Genomic DNA, 18,960 nt, shown 5'->3' on the forward strand with positions numbered 1-18,960 from the left:
ACACGGGTCACTCAGCACACAGGGAGGCGCCTTGGGTTTCATGTCCAGGCAGCAGAAGACCCTGAAGGCCTTTGTGCAGCAGCAGCATCACGTGACTGGACTTGAGTGTCAAGTCCAACTCTTTCTACTGTTTGAAAAGTGAACCAGAGAGCGAGAGGAGATGTAGATGAACAAGGCTGCTGACTACTGCAGCTGTCTGGGTCAAAGACGCAGGCGGCTCAGCACTGGGTGGGAGGGAGGCCTAAGAGGAAGCGAAATGAACAGACTGGGAGACACCTGGAGATAACATGGCCAGGACTCATGCTGGGCAAGAGACAGGGACCAGGAGGTGCGGAAGACGGCTGTTGGCTAGGCTCTGCTGTAACTAGCTGGCTAGGGAGCCGTTCACACCGAATGAGAACACCTGAAAAGGATCAAACTCGGGTTGGGGCAGAAATACTGAGTTTGGTTTTAGACATAATGAATTTGAGATGCCTTTTGCAGGTAGAAGGGCGTGAAGCTCCAGAAGAAAGGCTGGGAGCTCTCTCAATCTGTCCATCTACCAACCTACCCACCTTCATACCTACTTACTCATATACATATATACACATAAACACATGCGTATTTTTGATAATCTGGTGCTCTGTGCTAAAATATAGAATATTTTACGATGTTTTCCTGATGTTGGCATGTATACTTTTGAAAGAACCCCTGGTTTTTGTCAAGTACATTCTGTTGAATGATGGAAATTAAGAAATTTAGAAAGTTGGAGGATTAAGAATTGCTTTTTAATCCTAACAATAACCAAAAAAATTTACGTATGAGATACAGACCTCAAAATATACAGACAGATGGCTATACACACATACATATGTATATCTCTAGCCAAGGATCTGTGCATATACACGTGTACATATAAACACATGCATCTCTACGGATACTAGGTAGATATGTGTACAGACGCATGTGCGTGTGTGTGTGTGCGTGAGAGTGTGCTGTATCTCTTTCTATACATGAGTCATCTCTAACAAAGGAAGCCACAGCTGCAGGAAAGTCACCTGAGGAGAGGACAGAAAGGTGGGAACCAAGAGAGCCCAATGCCGAGTACCTAAAGGAACTCAGCTTTTAACGGCTGAGTAGAAGAGGATGAACCCCTACAGTAAACAGAGAAGGGCCACCAGAGGGGGAGAAGGAAAACCTCAGAAGCCAGGGAAGTCGTGGTCGAGGTCTCCCGAGTGCACAGCTCATTCAAGAAGTTTGGGTATTCTTCTGTATACTTGACACATGAATCAACTACACTTCAATAAACAAAACAGAAAAAGAAGCTGTCTGTGTATGAAGAGAAAGAGTTCGTGGTAGCTGGAGCAGGGAGATAACAGATCCCATGGGATATTTTTGTTTAAAGGAGACTTGTGAGTATATTTAAAAAGAAAAGAGCTGAAGGGAAAGAGGCAACGAAGGAATGGATGAGAGTGACTGGCTATGCAAGGCCTTCGTAAGAGACCCAGCGCCTGTGTTCCGCCTGCAGTAAACCCTCAAGGGCTCGGCACCCTCATCAAGGGCTCGGCACCCTCATCAAGTCCTCGGCACCCTCATCAAGTCCTCAACACTACCTTCTAGATCTCAATTTTTCTATGATTGACTCCTTCATCTGAGGTTAACGCAATTAATCACAGCAGATGGACTTTCTGTGATGCACTTAATTTGCATGTTCAGAGTATAGCTAAACCTCCCTGAAATATATGATGGCATTTTGAGATCCTGTTAAACACTTGAGGACAGACAAATCCCAGGTAGTCTTAAAAGGGGATAGAGAAGAAACAACATTATAAAAGGTAGACAAAGATGCTTGTTAACAGCAGAAACAGCTTTACTGATGTCTCTTGTGAACGAAACCACTGAACAAGGCTTCATAGGAGACTTTCTATCTTAATATTTCAGGCACACTGAAAAAAATTAATCACGTGCACATTTCTAGTGATTTCTAAGGAGTGTTGTGGTAACAGTCATTAATATCACTATTAATTACAGTCCTCAAATTTCATGTGAGATTTTTCTAATTCTGCTACAGCCCAAATAAATCAACTGTTTGAAATCAAATGGTGTCAAATAAATATTTCTGAGGCGATGGTGTTTGAATTATTTCATTCTGAGTTACTATTAATAAAAACACAGAAAAGAACTGTATTCCCAAAAGGGCATGGTCAAATGTAATATGAGCTTCCTGGCCAAAAAGCAGGGAACCATTTGAAACTCTGCTTCAGGGCTCCAATTTCTGCATTTAATCCTAGTTTTGAAAGCCCCTCCTCAGCAACTTCCTCCCCAACATACACACAATGTAACACCTTGCTCAACCACACTCAGTGAAGGACAGGTATTCATTTTCGATACAACAGTCAGAAAAGCAGGGTGTGATGAGGGGGTGGGAGGGAGGCCCAAGGGGTAAGGGATATATACATGTATACTTACGGCTGACTCACAGTGTTGTACAGCAGAAACGAGCACAATACAGTAAAGCAATTACCCTTCAATTAAAAATAAATTTCAAAAAAGTTTAAAGATTAAAAAAAAGAAAAGCAAAGCTCTTGTCTGGAAAAATTTTCTGGAATGCTATCACATGAAAAGTTGAGTGAGGCAGAACAGGTAAAGCTCTTATTCCCTAGTCCAAGCTAAAAGAAACTTTCCTTGTATATGATAATTTCAAGTCATATAAAAGATCTTTAAAATACTTCACACTAAAATAAGTTAAGATGACAGCACCAACTGGGGATCTGACAGAGTCTCATCTCCACTAACGTGCCAATACTTAGGAACATCTGACGTAACATGTCCTAGGTTTGGAGTCTTGTAACACTGGCTTTTAAGACACCTGAAATACAGCAATTTCCCTCCATCTCAAAAATGGTTTTGGGCAGCAAGACAGGGAAGACTTAAGATTTGTCATGGTGCCGGTGGAGGGTATGCAATTTTTACATGAACACTAACAAATTCTCACAGGTCACAGGGCTTGGGGCTGACAGCTGGCCCAGGCGAGGGACTTGCACGGGGCATCAAGCATAGCAGGTATAAAGCTTGTCATCAGACGGCCCATTAGCATCTGTGAAGGATGTAAATGCATGTGACACCTTACCAAAAAGCCACCTGGGCCCTGTACTCTCCTTTTCAATGTTTATACTCAAATGTGGATTTGCAACTTCCTGCTGTAGATAAACCACTTTTTTACTTTATCTTTTTTCACTTCGTCTCAGTTGTGTCAGACTCTTTGTGACCTCATGGACTGTCCAGGGAATTCTCCACACCAGAATACTGGAGTGGGTAGCCTTTCCCTTCTCCAGAGGATCTTCCCAACCCAGGGATCAAACCCACGTCTCCCACATTGCAGGCGGATTCTTTACCAGCCGAGCCACAAAGGAAGCCCAAGAACACTGGAGTGGGTGGCCCATCCCTTCTCTAGGGGATCTTCCTGACCCAGGAATCGAACCAGGGTTTCCTGCATTGCAGGCGGATACTTTACCAACTGAGCTATCCGGGAAGCCCCTTGTTCACTTTTGGTGAAGTGAAAATTGCAAATCAGATTCTGGGACTCTGGAGAATAAAGAAAACTGATTTTCGGTCTTCATTATTGAGATTTCTAGCCAAATAATCGACAAGGATCATTTGCTCCAACTGTGTACACAGGTTCAGTGTGAAGCTTTACAAAATTTCAAGATGCCCCAGTGCCGCCCCTGCCAAAGCAATCTTTAGCTGCATGTGCGTGGGTGTGGGGTGAGTGAGAGATGAAACTTTTCCTCTTAAAACCTCGGGGGAGATACAGTAGATGATAAAATATTCGATTCTGCAGCACTGAATGGAAGACAGTACACTAAGTGGTCAAACTCTCAGCACAGCGGCCCTTCACTATCCATGGGGGTTTGAGTCCAGAACACCGCCTCCCACCACCCCAGGGAGACCAGTGTCCGGGACGCTCAAGTCCCTTATGCAGAAGGGCCTAGTACCTGCATATACCTACAGACAGCCTCCTGTACACTTTAAATTACTCCAGCTTACTCAGAGTATCTAACAGAATGTAAATGCTATGTAAATAGTTGTAAATACAATGTAAATGATATGTAAATAACTCCCAGCGCATGGAACATTTCAAGTTTTGCTTTCTGGAACTTTTTCCCTGAATAGTTTTAATCTGCAGTTGTTGGCTGGATTCACTGGGATGCAAAACCACATACAGAGGGCTGACTGTCATTTTCTCTCCATTCACACCTAGTAGCTCATACTCTCTGTTACCAGCAATACAGCTTACTCTGTCAGTAACGATCTCAACTATTCAGCTCTTGCTTCCAACACCCACCAAGCTGTCCACATTCTAGCCTTCCTTCCAAAATGCCCCCTTCTCCCCTCTCCCTAAACACGGACAGTCTCCTAACTGCATCAACTCCTTTTCTTTACGGCTCACCCTCAAGCCTCCTCTGGACTACATAAAAACTGGGCTGTCCTTCACCTCCATGAATACGTTCTTGTTCCCCTGACTGGTGAGCACCTTCTGCAGAAAACCCATGCCACCAGCCTGGGATGGTGTGCTACTCCCTGCCAAACCGGGAGTGCTCCAAACCTGCCAAGACTCAGCAGGCACGGCTGCTTGTTCTCCTGCTACTCTGCTCCCCACCTCACCCACTCTCCAGCCTTTAGATGATTCTTCACTAGACTCTTTGGCCCAAGTCTATCTAAGTCACTTTTCACCAAGGACCATTGTGACAAATTCATTCATTTCGGAACTCAGCTTTGGGTAAATCTCTTTCTCATCAGTCTGAAGCTGCTCTATAGGGCAAGTTTTGGTTCTGCCCAACGTGGAGCAGCACCCTCCGCCTCAGTTGTGAGCGATCACGAACAATAAATGTAATGATTCAGACAAGAGAAGAGAAGGGTTTAAAGAAACTGACCAACGGTTGTCTCCTGGGCCAAAGCCTGGGGCAGGAATGTGTGGGTACCCTCGGTCTTCATACCAGAGTGTGCATCGGAGTCACCTGAAGGACTTGTGGGGCCAAAAGAATCTAGATTGCTGGGCCCGTCCCCAGATGTCCTGACTGGGTGGGTCAGGGATGGGGCCTAGGAAACTGCATTTTGAAAGGCTCCCAGGTAATGCCGACTGTGCTGATCTGGGGACACACCAAGAGCCGCTGGCTTTGGGCACAGTCTTTAAGAATAGCTAGGTCTCTGACGCTCAACAGTCTCAGCTGAAGGAATCATACACGTGCAAGTGACAGGTGTCAGCTTTGCGGATCTCCAATTAGAGGAAGACATCTAATGACAGCTTAGGGCAAGAGCAAGGGAGTTGAAGGGGAGATGAGACAGTGTGATCTGCTGGCCTTCTGTGAAGTGTGGAAGGTCTCTTCTGTTCTCCAGACAGCTTGGCTAAACTGCTCGAAAATTCATCTCCCTTTCTAGCTGCACTAAAATTCTTTTGTACTTTGTCACTGAACAATTCACAGCAGCCCTTCAGCAGATGAGAATGCTATCAAGTCTCCTGAGCGCCACTCCACCTGCTCCCTCCAAGAGCTGGAATATACGCAAGTACATTCTGGCACTGAAGCATGGCACATTCAAATGCACCAAAGGGTAAAGTCCCCAGACAGACTTGCTGCAGCACTGCTCACGGGAGAGGTGAGCATGCAATGGCTCTGACGAACCAGCAAGACCAGTGGAGTCCACTGATGAATGGAAAATTCATTACATTTAGCGACTGTCACCTTTAATATATACATACTGGACTAAAAAGAAAAAAATAATTAAAATAAGAAAGAATAGTTCCTAGAAATTATAGGACAAATGTTGAAATACATTTTTAATGATACCTCATTTGTTTTTTGTACATTTCATATTAAACATATGAAAAAAATGGAAGGAAAAAAAAAGCAACTAAGGTCTGAGACTATCAAAAACCACTCAAGGCCCAGGGATTAGACATCTGAGTCAACACATTCTCTGGCAAAGGCCTCCTCTTTGTATGGAATCATGGGAGTGAGGGAAACCACACTTCACAGAACACATCCATTGAAGAGCAAGGGTCGATGCGACACCGCAAATCCTACCACTGTCCCTAGAAGGACCCAAGAAAGAGGCGAAAAGCTTCAGGTGCAGCCTTCTAGACATAAACAACATACATGTCATCACAGTTACTTTTCAGAGTATTAGCAAATACTTTTCTTTCTAATGACTTTACCAGATTAAAACATTCCTATAATTAAGGCTCATGCAAAGAGTTGACTCATTGGAAAAGGCTCTGATGCTGGGAGGGATTGGGGGCAGGAGGAGAAGGGGATGACAGAGGATGAAACGGCTGGATGGCATCATGGACTTGATGGACGTGAGTTTGAGTGAACTCCAGGAGTTGGTGATGGACAGGAAGGCCTGGCGTGCTGCAATTCATGGGGTCACAAAGAGTCGGACACAACTGAGCAACTGAATTGAACTGAACTGATCAAATAATTAAGGCAGAGGAACTACTATTTATGCAATCTGAAGGAAGTTAAGGCAGTTGACTGATACAGGTAAAAAAACTTCCCTTGCCATGGTGACAATCTGCTAAACACAGATATATCTTCTGTTAGTTGACATTCACAAGTGTCTTAAGTGATGTTTATAAGGAAATGGGAATTACTACATGATGTGCTCTTTTATGGCACAGCCTAACCAGCACATTTCCAAATGACTACTAATATACTGATGAAAGAGACATTTAAATACCAAGTATCAGCAATATTTACGGGGGCTTCCCACATGGCTCGGTAATACAGAATCTGCCTGCAACGTAGGAGACGTGTGATCAACCCCTAAGTTGAGAAGATGCCCTGGAGAAGAAAATGGCAACCTCCTACAGTATTCTTGCCTGGGAAATCTCATGGACAGAAGAGCCTGGCAGGCTAGAGTCCACAGAGTCACAGAGAGTTGGACACAATTGAGTGACTGAGCATGCAAGCACCAGCAATATACTGGTGGTGGTGGTTTAGACACTAAGTCGTGTCCAACTCTTGCGACCCCATGGACAGAAAAGCCTGGCAGGCTACAGTCCATGGGATTCTCCAGGCAAGAATACTGGAGTGGGTTGCCATTTCCTTCTCCAGGGGACCCTCCCAACCCAGAAATCGAACCCGGGTCTCCTGCAATGTAGGCAGATTCTTTACCAACTGAGCTACAAGGGAAGCCCAACAATATACTAGAGACTGGTAAAAAGATAGGAAGCTGCTAGTGAACCAGAAACCCAGTCAAACGCAGAGTTAACACAGTTAAATCATGTTATACTTTAACATCTGCAGTCTCTGTTCTTGATACCTTTACTTAAAAATAGTCTCATGAAAAAAAATTTTTTTAATTTTTTAAAAAATGGCTTCATGAGTAAAAGCCAAGGTCATTTTTGGAGTATGAATACCCTGCTGTTTTTAATCTGTGTCCTTGTTATTATTAGGTTTTTAATAAAGTGCATATACCTTTTGAGGAGTTTGGTTTTTCCTTTTCCTTTAAAAATAAAATCTTATAGCTGAACATCCTCCTGAATTCCTGCCTGATTAAGCCCCTCCCCACTTCTCTCCAAAGATTAACACTATTCTAAAATAGGCATGTGTCCGTAAGATCCAGCAATCCCACTCCTGGGTATACACCCAGACAAAGCCACAATTCTAAAAGATACACGCACCCAACGTTCATAGCAGCACCAGTTACAATAACCAGCACGTGGAAGCAATCTAAATATCCATCGACAGGTGAACAGATAGACAGAGATGCAGTACCTACATAAAATGGAGTATCACTCAGCCATTAAAAAGAATGAAACAATGCTATCTGCAGTAACATGGATGGACCTAGAGAAAAACAAATGCCATATGGTATCACTTGGAGGTAGAATCCAAAATACTATACAAATGAACATATGTATAAAACGGAAACAGACTCACGGCATAAAGAACAGACTTGTGGCTGCCAAGGGAGGGGGAGTAAAGAAGGGATGGCGTGGGAGTCTGGGATTATTGAATGGATGAATAACAAGGCCCAACTGTAGAGCACAGAGAACTATATTTAATATCCTGAGACAAACCATAGTGGAAGAGAATATGTAAAAGAATGCATCTGTATAGAGTCACTTTGCTTTGTAGCAGAAATTAGAGACAACGGTGTAAGTCAACTATACTTCAACAAAATTTTTGAAGAAGTAGGCATGTGTCTCGCTCATATCTTTTTATTTTTGCTACATGTTTTGTAACCACAAACAATGTATCATATTTTCTGTTTAAAAAACATGTTCCAGTTCTTACTTTAGTAATCTTCAAAAAAAAAAATTCAAGAAAATTTAAATGGAGAATTCTAACGCTTAATTTTCCGAAGAAAAATACATGTTTTTCCCTTGAAGGGATCTTACAGTCTTAAAATGTGCAGGTTTTTTTTTTAAGTTACCATTTTACCTCTCTTCTGTAATGCCCTGAAACATAAAGTTGGCTTACATTTCTCTGCCCTAAGACCTACTGTGGCATTTATATTCAGTGCACTGTGTTCTAATGCTTTAGCAGTTTTCTGTCAATTTCACTGACATCCACACTGAGAAAGCTGCTGAGTAACACAGCAGAATTCCAGAGGAACTCAGCCCATCAGGTCTGAAAACCATGCCACCAGGGTAATAAAACAATTAAGAGTGCCCTGAAGGGGAAGATAATCCTGACAATTCAGGTTAACCTTGAATGCCAATTAGGACTCCTACTTTCCTAGGACAAGTCATAGCTTCAATATGAAGTTCGAAAAGTTAGTTCTAGCCATTCCTAAACAAGAATATGCATATTTTTCAGATGGACTTTGTAAGTTTTAAGATTTAAAAACCACTTAATGAAAACGCTGCACAGGAGACACATTTATTATTTACCTTCCAAGCTCCATTCCACAAGAGAACCAGAGACATAATCATCACTACATAAACAGGCGGCAATGGGATGATGAAGGAATAACGCTATTAGATAGCATCTCGGATTCAATGCACGAGAATGTGAGCACACTTGGAAACTTGGCGTGCTCTGGTCCATGGGGTCACAAAGAGTTGGACATAACTTAATGACTGAACAACAACAATGGAATGATAACCCATTTCCATGACCTAAATGAATAAGCTAGTAATTTTTACAGGATGATGGGAAGATAACTCCAATACTAAATACTGAATTTTAGGCTGTTCACATATGAAACAAGATATGCTCTAAAAAGTCCCCTTTTCAGTATGTTGTTTAGAATTCTGGAATCATTTTCTCACAAAAACATCATTCCACCTAACAGTCAGCTTCCAGGAAAATCCACAAGAGACTGACCCATAACATGGCAGGTGGGCCCTGGGATCCCCTCAGCAGCCTTCTCAGCATCCAGTGGCCAGGACTGTGGGTGCTGTAAGTTCTAGAAGCTCCAGGGAAACACGGCTGGGGCAGGGAATGCACAGGAGGAGACTGCCTGATGGCCGGACGACAGAGCCAGGTAGATCCAGCAGCTGACACTGACATCTGTGGGCCGTCTGTGCTCAAGCACTGCTCACGCTGAAGAATGTCCCCAAACCAACCCCAACTGTAACTCCGCTAACTCCCTGTGAGTGATTCCACAAGCACACCAGGCTGCATCTGGAAGAACAACGCACTCACAAGTCCTGGAGCCAGACAACAGAATTCTGTGGGCCTCTTTCCCACCCAGTTTTAAGTCAATATCTTCCTTTGTGCCCAAAATGATCAAAACAGATGATTATAGAATAAATATAAGAAAGGGCTTTTTCCTTTCTGTTTTTGAGCAGTTAATGTATACAGCTATGTTCAGAATTTTGTATACATGAATAAGCACAGTTCAACAAGTACATAAATTAAAAATCTTCAAAGTTTTATTGGAGAAAATAGATGAAAATTCAAATATGAGAAGAGGCATAGTGAATAAACCCAAGTGTCAAGATGGAAATACCTTTTTTTAAATGTGAGCAAACTGAATGAAATTAGAATCTTAACTTCTCAAAGGACATTTTAGTACAACAAAACAATTCTAAAATTTCTTTGAAAAAATTCAGAGGCATGAATAGCAGAAAAACTACCCAGATAAAAACAGACATTATAGCATATTATAAGTATTCTAGGACTGATGATGAGGCTGAAACTCCAATACTTTGGCCACCTGATGCAAAGAGCTGACTCATTTGAAAAGACCCTGATGCTGGGAAAGATTGAGGGCAGGAGGAGACGGGGCGGCAGAGGATGAGATGGTTAGATAGCACCCCCAACTCAATGAACATGCATTTGAGCAAACTCTGAGAGATAGTGGAAGACAGGGAAGCCTGGCGTGCTGCCGTCCATGGGGTCACAAAGAGTTGGACACAGCTTAGCAACCGGGTAACAACAGCGACATAACACATTAAGCATTAAAACTGTGTGATAAAGGCACGAAAGTAGAAACACAGAGTCCTGGAACAAAGTAGAGAGCCAAGAAATAGACATGACTTTTTATTTTTGGTAAACTAAGTTTCTTCAAAGGGAGGTGGTGGGAAGGTTTATGCTAATGGTATACCAAGGTGGGGAAAAATTAAATTAGATCTACACTTTATACACCAGTGAACCTCAGAAGCATGAGATATTTCAAAATGATTCCAGAAGTGTACTCATGCATTAACAAGGATATTGAAAACCAGTACAAGTTGCTTATAAAATTCTATAACAGTAAACACAGTCATCGTCACAAGGGCACCTCCCTCTGACCTAACTGAGGGAGACGCAGCCAGCACAGAGGTCTCTGCTGGACATGGAGACACAGCCCTCGCCTCTCATCATGACCCCTGCACCACCCTGCTGCCTGAAGCAACAGCAGCAGAACCCTTACCGGGTCCTGAGGCCCTGACAGAGGACAGCCAGGTGGTCTGGCTGTGGTCCAGATCCAGTTACAGAATTCATTTGCGGGGTCATCTGTCAGCTGTGTGCCCTCTAGTTAGCCCTGCTGTTCACACGAGGGCCTGTGTGTTCCCAGGCAGGGGCTGCCACTGAAGAGCCTTACATGGTGACGTCTTGTCTGCCAGCCGGTTATGGTGACTTTCTGGGCCCAAGGCAGAGACAGCTTCTCACCACGATTAACAGCGCTGCCTGGCAAGCACTGCTGCCCTTATTGCCAGGGCCGCTGTCCTGGCTGCAAAAGAGCAGGGAACGCTGCTTCGGTGATGATCACCAGGCTCTCACTGCGTCCTCTGTTTGGGCTGGTCACCTACTCCTGCTGACCCTGGGCCTTCCTGGCCAGTTCCAGGGCACCAGCTATCTCCCAAGCTCAATTAACCTTGAAACTGAAAAATACTGAGAGTGAAAAGTGATGGAGACATCAATGGCTAGATGAATGGGTGGATGATTTGGAGATGGTCCGTGGGCGGGTGCTCCATCAGCTGGGTTTAGAATGCCTCCAATGGACTCTATGTACCTCCTAAGAAAGCATGATCACCTCTGTCCATGCTCCATGCCCTTTGTTTCTCAGATAACTCCTTGCAACTGATTTCTTGTATAACACCGATAAAACTACATGCTTTCCAGACCCCATCTGTACAATTCCTATGTCACAGACATGTTATAGTATGTAAGCATGAAAAACTATAAAAACTATGTATAATATACCAAAAAGAGCTTAAGATATAATTGTAAGGCCGGACCCCGGGGGCCATGATGGACTGCCTCTCTCCCGCGGGCAGGAAAGCCCCTAACAGAAGGATCCTCCCAGATCCCGAGGACCAATGTCAGCACACCACCAGCTAAAACAATCCCCACCCCAGCCGCGTGAAGGACCTATCAGCCCACAACACCTCGACCTAACGACCTATCCGAACCCCCATCTACTAACCGTACCTTTTTTGGCGATCTTGCCAGACCATCCCTCACAACAAACGTATATAAACCACCCCCCAACACGGTCCCGGTGCGGACTTCCTTGACCTGCCTCGCTCAGGTCCGGGAACCCCGCCCATTAGCGCTTCGCCATTCAAGCCTGTTAGACACTCTTTTTGGTGTCCTGGTCGTCTTTTACCTAACAATAATGTCGACATCTTTCTTCCTCTCCTTCTTGCAAAGTTCAGCACGAAAGCCATTAGACAGGGCCGGACAAAGCAAGCATCAGACTGGGAAAGGAAGGCTGTTTCGGCGTGAGGTGAGGAAGCTGTGTCTGCCCTAGAAGGGCCAGTGCACTGGTGGCCCAGCGTGGGGCGTCACAGTCTGAGCAAGAAGAGGAGGGTCCTAGAATGAGGAGAGGGCAGAAGTGATGGGGTGCTGGTTACAGAACGGGAGTCCAGTTCATCACCACCAAAAAAAGGGGGCTACAAATAAGAAACAGCAGAAAACTAGAAAGAATTCTACGGTGCTGGGTTGGAATTAGAGGTATTGGCATGAACTCCTGGTTAGAAATACAGGTACTGAAATACAGATATTTCAGTGTATCAATATAAACAGATGCAGAGGTATAGTTGTATATGTTATACACACACACACATTTTTCCTAACTCAGATGTGAGCAGCAACACTTCAATGAGCGATGAGCACATCGAGTGCCCAGATCTTGGTTTTTAAATCCCACTCTCCACTAAAAGGAAGCAGAACTGGCTGATTCCAAAAAAGTAAAAGATGAGCCTGGAATACCTCATTTGTCAGAAAGTAAGGAAGTAATCACAGACAATAGGGACAAACCAAAAGAACAAAAAAAATAAAAAATTAAAAAAAAAAAACCTTGAAAGAATTCCCAAATCCAAGACAATTTGAGCATCAAAATTAGCAATAATAGAAAATGACCAAACTTACCAACAAAATAGCAACACATGTAACCTTGCTGATTTAAATAAACGAACAAATAAATAAATAGCAACAAAAGAAAGCTCTTTCTTACAGTAAAAAGCCAACTGATAAGTGTAGAAAGAAAATCAGCACTTGGCAGCCATCAGAATAAAATTAAATCCGACCATGTCCCCTCCTCAAAAAACCCCAACTGATCTCAAAACCAGAGGGTGAAAGTACAAAGGACAAAGAACAGAATATTTATGATTCTGAAGTACCTTCCCGATATCCTTACTAACTAGAAAGGGGGGAAAGAGTAACTTCACAGTGAAGAAGCCTAGCATCCTGCTCCTTAATTGAATGATCAACATGAATACCCTCAGTGACGCGACAGGTAAAAATCAGGTAACAAGATGTGAGAAAAGTGCAGCATCATTTCTCTGATGTTCCTGTCAAAAAATGATAGTAGTCAACTCACAAGGAACCATCAGATAAATTCTACATTTATGCAGGACAGTCAACAGCGTATCTGACCTGCAGTTTCCAAAACTGCCATAGTTATAAAAGTCAAGGAAAGACCCAGGAACATGTCCAGACTGAAGGAGACTAGAGAGACGTGGCAACTGAGTAACGGACACTGTTGGGACAAACAGCCAAGTTCAAGGGGTGTCTGAAATCAGGTGGTGGGAACGCTCCTGTTACTTCCTCGGTTTGGACGGCTGCATTGTAATTATGTACAAGAACACCACTGCTTGACGGAAACACACTGAAGTACTCAGGGACGCTGAGCAATTAACTCTCAAATGACCTGAAAAGGTCCTTGCAAACTTTCTGTAATACAGAAATTAATTCAAAATAAAAAAATATTTTATACACGATCCTGTATGTTATAGTTATAATTGGTCATAAAAATAACATAAATTAGGTAATAAAATTATTAAAAGAAGCCATTGTGTTAAGGACTTGCACCTGAAGAGCACTTTCCTTAACTTAATAAATTCCTTTAAAGCCATAGTTCCATAGCAGCAGTAACTCTCAAGCCACAACACCGAAGTTTAACTCAACAAGACGACGGGCATTTTATAAAGAAATGCTCCAGCAAAACAGAGAAGAGTCTAATGAAGCCTCCATCCTTTTTACACCTGGACAGTAATTAGTCCTAGGATCCACACGCTCCCCATTACCTAGCCAACTTGTTCTTAAGAAAAGACATGTACAAAGAACTGAGAACCAAAACCCAATACCTTGGTTGAGGTGTGTGGCCTCCAGGATCTGAACGCCGTTCACAGAGCACTGGGACCCGCGCAGGGGGATCAGAGTCACCGTCCCTCCAACGTTCTCAAAGACGCAGTGCTCGCTCTCCAAGTCGAGGCCGTGAAGAACTGAGGTGGGAAACAGAGGGAGAAAGGGTGTCCTTCGGTGCCTGGCACAATGATTCCCAACCTTCATTTATTTTCTCAGTTTGAACTGTGAGGGGAACACTTATGTTTAGTGAGAAAACTGAACTTCAGGAGTTCACAGCATCAACTGACAGAACCAGCTCTTGCATGTCACTCAGTGGGTCTGGATATCACCTGAAACAAAGGATTTCATCTTCAGGAAAAAAAACAGCTAAGTAACGTGACTTAGCTGATTACCGCTGACACGCTTTGCTTGAGTCTGAATGAACTTCCTCCTCCAGTTACCTGAAGGTCCCAGTAAAATGGAAGGGACAGATGGCCCCATGGTTCAAGGACTTACTTACTGTGACCTCCACTCTTACTGACACTGCATTCCAGGAGCACAGACCGAAGGTGAAAGATGAACATGGGAGGGCATGAATCTTGGGATGCCCAAGAAGTCTCCAGAAGTCCTGAGGTGAACTTGACCTCCACAGACCTCTCATTGCGTGTGGCTGCCAAGGGCTACCTACTCCCACCTGACCACCCTCCTTGTGACATGTGGTCAGGCACAGACATGAACCCTGGTCACAAAAACCTACACAATTTCAGGCGTAGTTCCTGGCCAGCTGCTCAGAAGCACAAACCAAACAGCTTCCACTTTGCTCCACAGACCTGCACTGTGAACAGAACTTTCCTGTTCACAGAAAACACGTGTGCTGGGCACTCAGCATCACGTACAACAAACCCTAAGGTCAACACATGACTTAACGATGAGAGGAGGCCTGATGCTTAGTTTCACCCAGAGACTTCCAGGAATTGGTTTCCAGCTCTCCCAAGTTCACGCTAAACAGTAAATACACGTGGACTTGATTAATAGCTTACACGGGGCAAGAAAGCACGTTCATTGCCAGCATTTCTAAAAGCCAGCTGAAAAGATACAATTCTTCCCCTGCCAATCCCCACCTTGGCCCCTCCACCACACCGACAGACACACAGTCCACTATCACCACATGCACGCTCTAATTTACGCTATGAAGTCTGTCAAGACCTCACTGGGCTCAGGGCTTAAAGCCCGGGTTAGCCGGGTGCCTCAGAGGCTGTGGGAAAAGCCAGGAAACGCTGCTCTGTGCGTGTGAATGTAGGGCATGTGTGCTCCCTACTTTCTGTCCTCGCCTGTGTGCGAAGGATTTCCCATTAAAGGATCTTATATCTTTTATCTGCACCTGTTCGTATATCTCCACTGCGACAAGAGCCGAGTGGCTTAAAGAACAGCTCACTTGAAAGACTAGGCTGAGGACAGAAGCCCTGTGGGGCATGGGCAGAGGATTCGCAGCACCATTCTATTCCATTCTATTCACTAAGCGTTCGGCGCTGGTCATTCGAGCTGAGTTCAAAATTATGGAAACACACATTCTGATCAATGCTGCATTTGAAATGTTTTCTTTTTTATAATTACTTCAAAGTCAGTCATTCAAAAGCAAGTTCATTAAATGATTTCTTAAAAACCACTGGGGAGAGGAAGCTGATAAAGATTCTCACCGATATCTTGTTCTGTCGAAGCATCTTCTCTGCCGACATATGTCTGACCTTCCTAGGGAGAAAAGCCAAGCAAAATTTATCAGGAAGAACATGAAGAATGGTCTCTTCTCCATCTTTCATGGAAGCCCCAGAAACCTGCTGCCAGGTGGGCGAGCTCTGGTCTAGGAAGAGTCCCCCGAGGCTCTGTAACCACAGCGCATGGTGTCCGGAAAAGGACACAGGACTCCCGAGGCTCAGGGCTCAGCAAGGCTGGCCTCCTGTTTCGGCACCAGTAACCTGCCCGTGACTGCAATCCCACGGCTGTTCCCAATCCTTTCCAACAAGTCTCTCCTCCAGCGGCCAGGGGTTTCTTTGTGTCTAAACATACGGTTTAGGGGAGCCCGCAAAACACAGTATGATACTCTTCCCATTGTAAGCTATGGATCAGAGAAAAGATGCTGAAGTCAAGGTTACAGAGCCCATCACTGATGCGGATAAGGAAATTCTTATCTCATGAAAGGGCTACTCTGTTTGGGAGCAAGCCCAATCATGTAGGTGGGACCTGGTGGTTCAAGAATCTGCCTGCAACACAGGGGGCCCTGGTTCGACCCCTGGGTCAGGAAGATCCACTGGAGAAGGAAATGGCAACCCACTCCAGTATTCTTGCCTGAAAAATCCCATGGACAGAGGAGCCTGGCGGGCTACAGTCCAAGGGGTCGCAACGAGTCGGACATGACTGAGCGACTTTCAGACGCAACTTCATAATTAACCCGAGGGACCAGGAAGCTGTACATACAAGCTATCGCAGTTTAGGTGCTGGGAGCTCTTCTTCCTAAGTCTGTCTTTTTGTTCCTTACCTCCCTCTTACTGGTTCTACAAATTAGAAGGCAAAGGGAACGGATCTTCATTTCCCTTTAGGATTACATAAAACAGGAATTTCTAATGCCAGAGAATCCCAATGAACTGCTGAAAATCCCCAAAGAGCTCGAGGATTTGTTGCACATTCTTTACCATCACAGCGTGTTCATGGACACGGAGTATTACACTAAACCTTGCCAGTGTCTGAGGGAAAGAGGAAACCAAACTGAGAATGTTCCAGGTAAGCAGTTTCTACCTTCAAGTGATACAGGATCATGCCAGTGCTCAGAAGGTCGTCATAGATGCCGATCAGATGGGGCAGCTCGGAGTCCAAAACAACCCCAATCCCTTCCTTCCTTAGGGCCAGAGTCTGTTCCTGGAATTACGAGGGAAAGAAAAGGAAGAGGTTACTTTGGGAAAAGAGAACTTCCTGTTGAGTGCTTGTTAGACTTAACACGGGTTTCTCCACTGGGTCAGTGGTAAAGAATCCACCTGCAGTATAAGAGCAGAAGGAGACAGGGGTTCGACCCCTGGGTGGGGATGATCCCCTAGAGAAAATGATGGCAACCCATTCCAGTATTCTTTTTTTTTCCACTCCAGTATTCTTGCCTAGGAAATCCCATGGACAGAGGAGCCTGGCAGGCTACAGTCCACAGGGTCGCAAAAAGTCAGACTGACTGAGCTCGAGCATGAGCACGGAAGTGTTAAAAATGAGCGATGTTTTTATTGCTCACGAAAAAAACTGCAAGAAAAAAGGATCATAAACTTCGTGCTGAAATCCTGGCATATGGTGGGCAAAGCGAGCTTGGAACATATAAAAAGCTTAATATAAAATGAATTACATTTATTGCCAGATACAGATTCATATACATATGTTATAAATGCACACACACTCACACGAAGCTAAGCTCAAATCTTGCCTTCCCGAGGAGGGGGTCTGGGACCAGTCGACTACAAGGTAATCTTTCCCCCTCTTCAGAACCTTTACTTCACTGAATTCCTAGATGTCTCCTGATTCGTTGGTTCTTGTTGCCGGTGACTAGGGTCCCACTCTGCGTGTCAACGCCTTCCTGTGCATTATCTCCCATGGACCAGAGGCAGCGAACCCTCGGTGCCCCGCAGCACCTTCCACCCACTGACTACCCCCACCTGCAGGGCTCCCACCAAGCACCGCCACCACCTCCCTTGGCCCTGCATCACCCTCCAGCTACCACCAACTTCTCTGTGCCCCTTCAGAGGAAACCACCTCCAAAGACTTCCCTACTTGCTCTGATACTCTCCCATTCCATGGAGTCTTTGATCCCAGGGACTCGACAGTCTCCTGAATTTACTAGCAATCTACACAGTCATCCCTGTATATCCTAGAGGGGGTTGGTTCCAGGGCCTCCTCGGATACCAAGATCCAAGGATGCTCATGTCTCTTATGAGCATCATAAGAGATGATTTGCATATATTCTACACACATCCTCCCTTATACTTTAAGTCATCTTTAGATTACTTATAATACCTAATACAATTTAAATGCTACGCAAGTCATTGCAAACATAGTGAAAATGCTATGCAAATATTTGCTGGAGCAAGGCAAGTTCAAGTCTTTATCTTGGGGAACTATCTGAAGTTTTTTTCCCCAAAACATTTTCCATCAGTGGTGGGTTGAATCCATGGATGTAGAATCTACAGACACAGAGAGCTCAACTGCATGCTAATAATGATCAAATCTCAAATTAAGGGGAAGGCACGCAGACCTCTCCCTTAAAACTCCACCCTCGTGTACAAATCCCCCTGCCTCGATATACCTGTGGCCACGCCAAGCAGGCAGCTCAAACTTAACACCTCGAAAATTCAATCCTTGATTCCCACTGCCTGCCACACCTGCACAACAGCCCTTCTCAGTAAATGCCAATCTTCCTTACAGTTGCTTGGACCAAAAACTAGGCTGTCCTACTGTTTAGAACAGCCAAGACATGGAAGCACCTGAATGTCCATTGACAGAGGAAGGGATTATGGAGATGTGATACACATATCACGGACTATTAATTAGTCATTAAGAAGAATGAAATCATGCCATTTGCAGCAACATGGATGGATCTGCTGCTGCTGCTAAGTCATTTCACCCATGGCTGACCCTGTGCGACCCCACAGACAGCAGCCAACCGGGCTCCCCCATCCTTGGGATTCTCCAGGCAATGGAGTGGGTTGCCATTTCCTTCTCCAATGGATGTTTCTAGAAAATATTATATTAAGTAAAGTAAGCCAGACAGAGAAGGAGCAATATCATATGACATCCCTTATATGCAGAATCTAAAAAGAGAAGATACAAATGAACTCATTTATAAAATAAAGATTTACAGACTTAGAGAACAAGCTTATGGTTGCCAGGGAGAAGGACAGGGAGAAGGGATAATAAGGGAGTAACTAACACTACACGTACACTACAC

At 44.4% G+C, this 18,960-nt stretch overlaps 1 protein-coding gene across 5 annotated transcripts in view; it reads right to left on the reverse strand.

The window, feature by feature from the left end:
* The window catches only part of KIF16B (kinesin family member 16B), a 301,307-nt gene that overhangs the window by 142,559 nt on the left and 139,788 nt on the right, over window positions 1-18,960 (reverse strand). For all 5 annotated transcript variants that reach the window (XM_018056936.1, XM_018056937.1, XM_018056935.1 and 2 more), the window contains exons 13-15: window positions 16,779-16,898; window positions 15,686-15,737; window positions 14,009-14,146 (exon numbers count right to left, since the gene is read on the reverse strand). In XM_018056936.1, the coding sequence (XP_017912425.1) occupies window positions 14,009-14,146; window positions 15,686-15,737; window positions 16,779-16,898 (310 nt within the window). The remainder of the gene's footprint in view (window positions 1-14,008; window positions 14,147-15,685; window positions 15,738-16,778; window positions 16,899-18,960) is intronic.

The sequence above is a fragment of the Capra hircus genome, chromosome 13, assembly GCF_001704415.2.
Source record: "Capra hircus breed San Clemente chromosome 13, ASM170441v1, whole genome shotgun sequence".
In the NCBI taxonomy this organism is placed as follows: Eukaryota; Metazoa; Chordata; class Mammalia; order Artiodactyla; family Bovidae; genus Capra; species Capra hircus.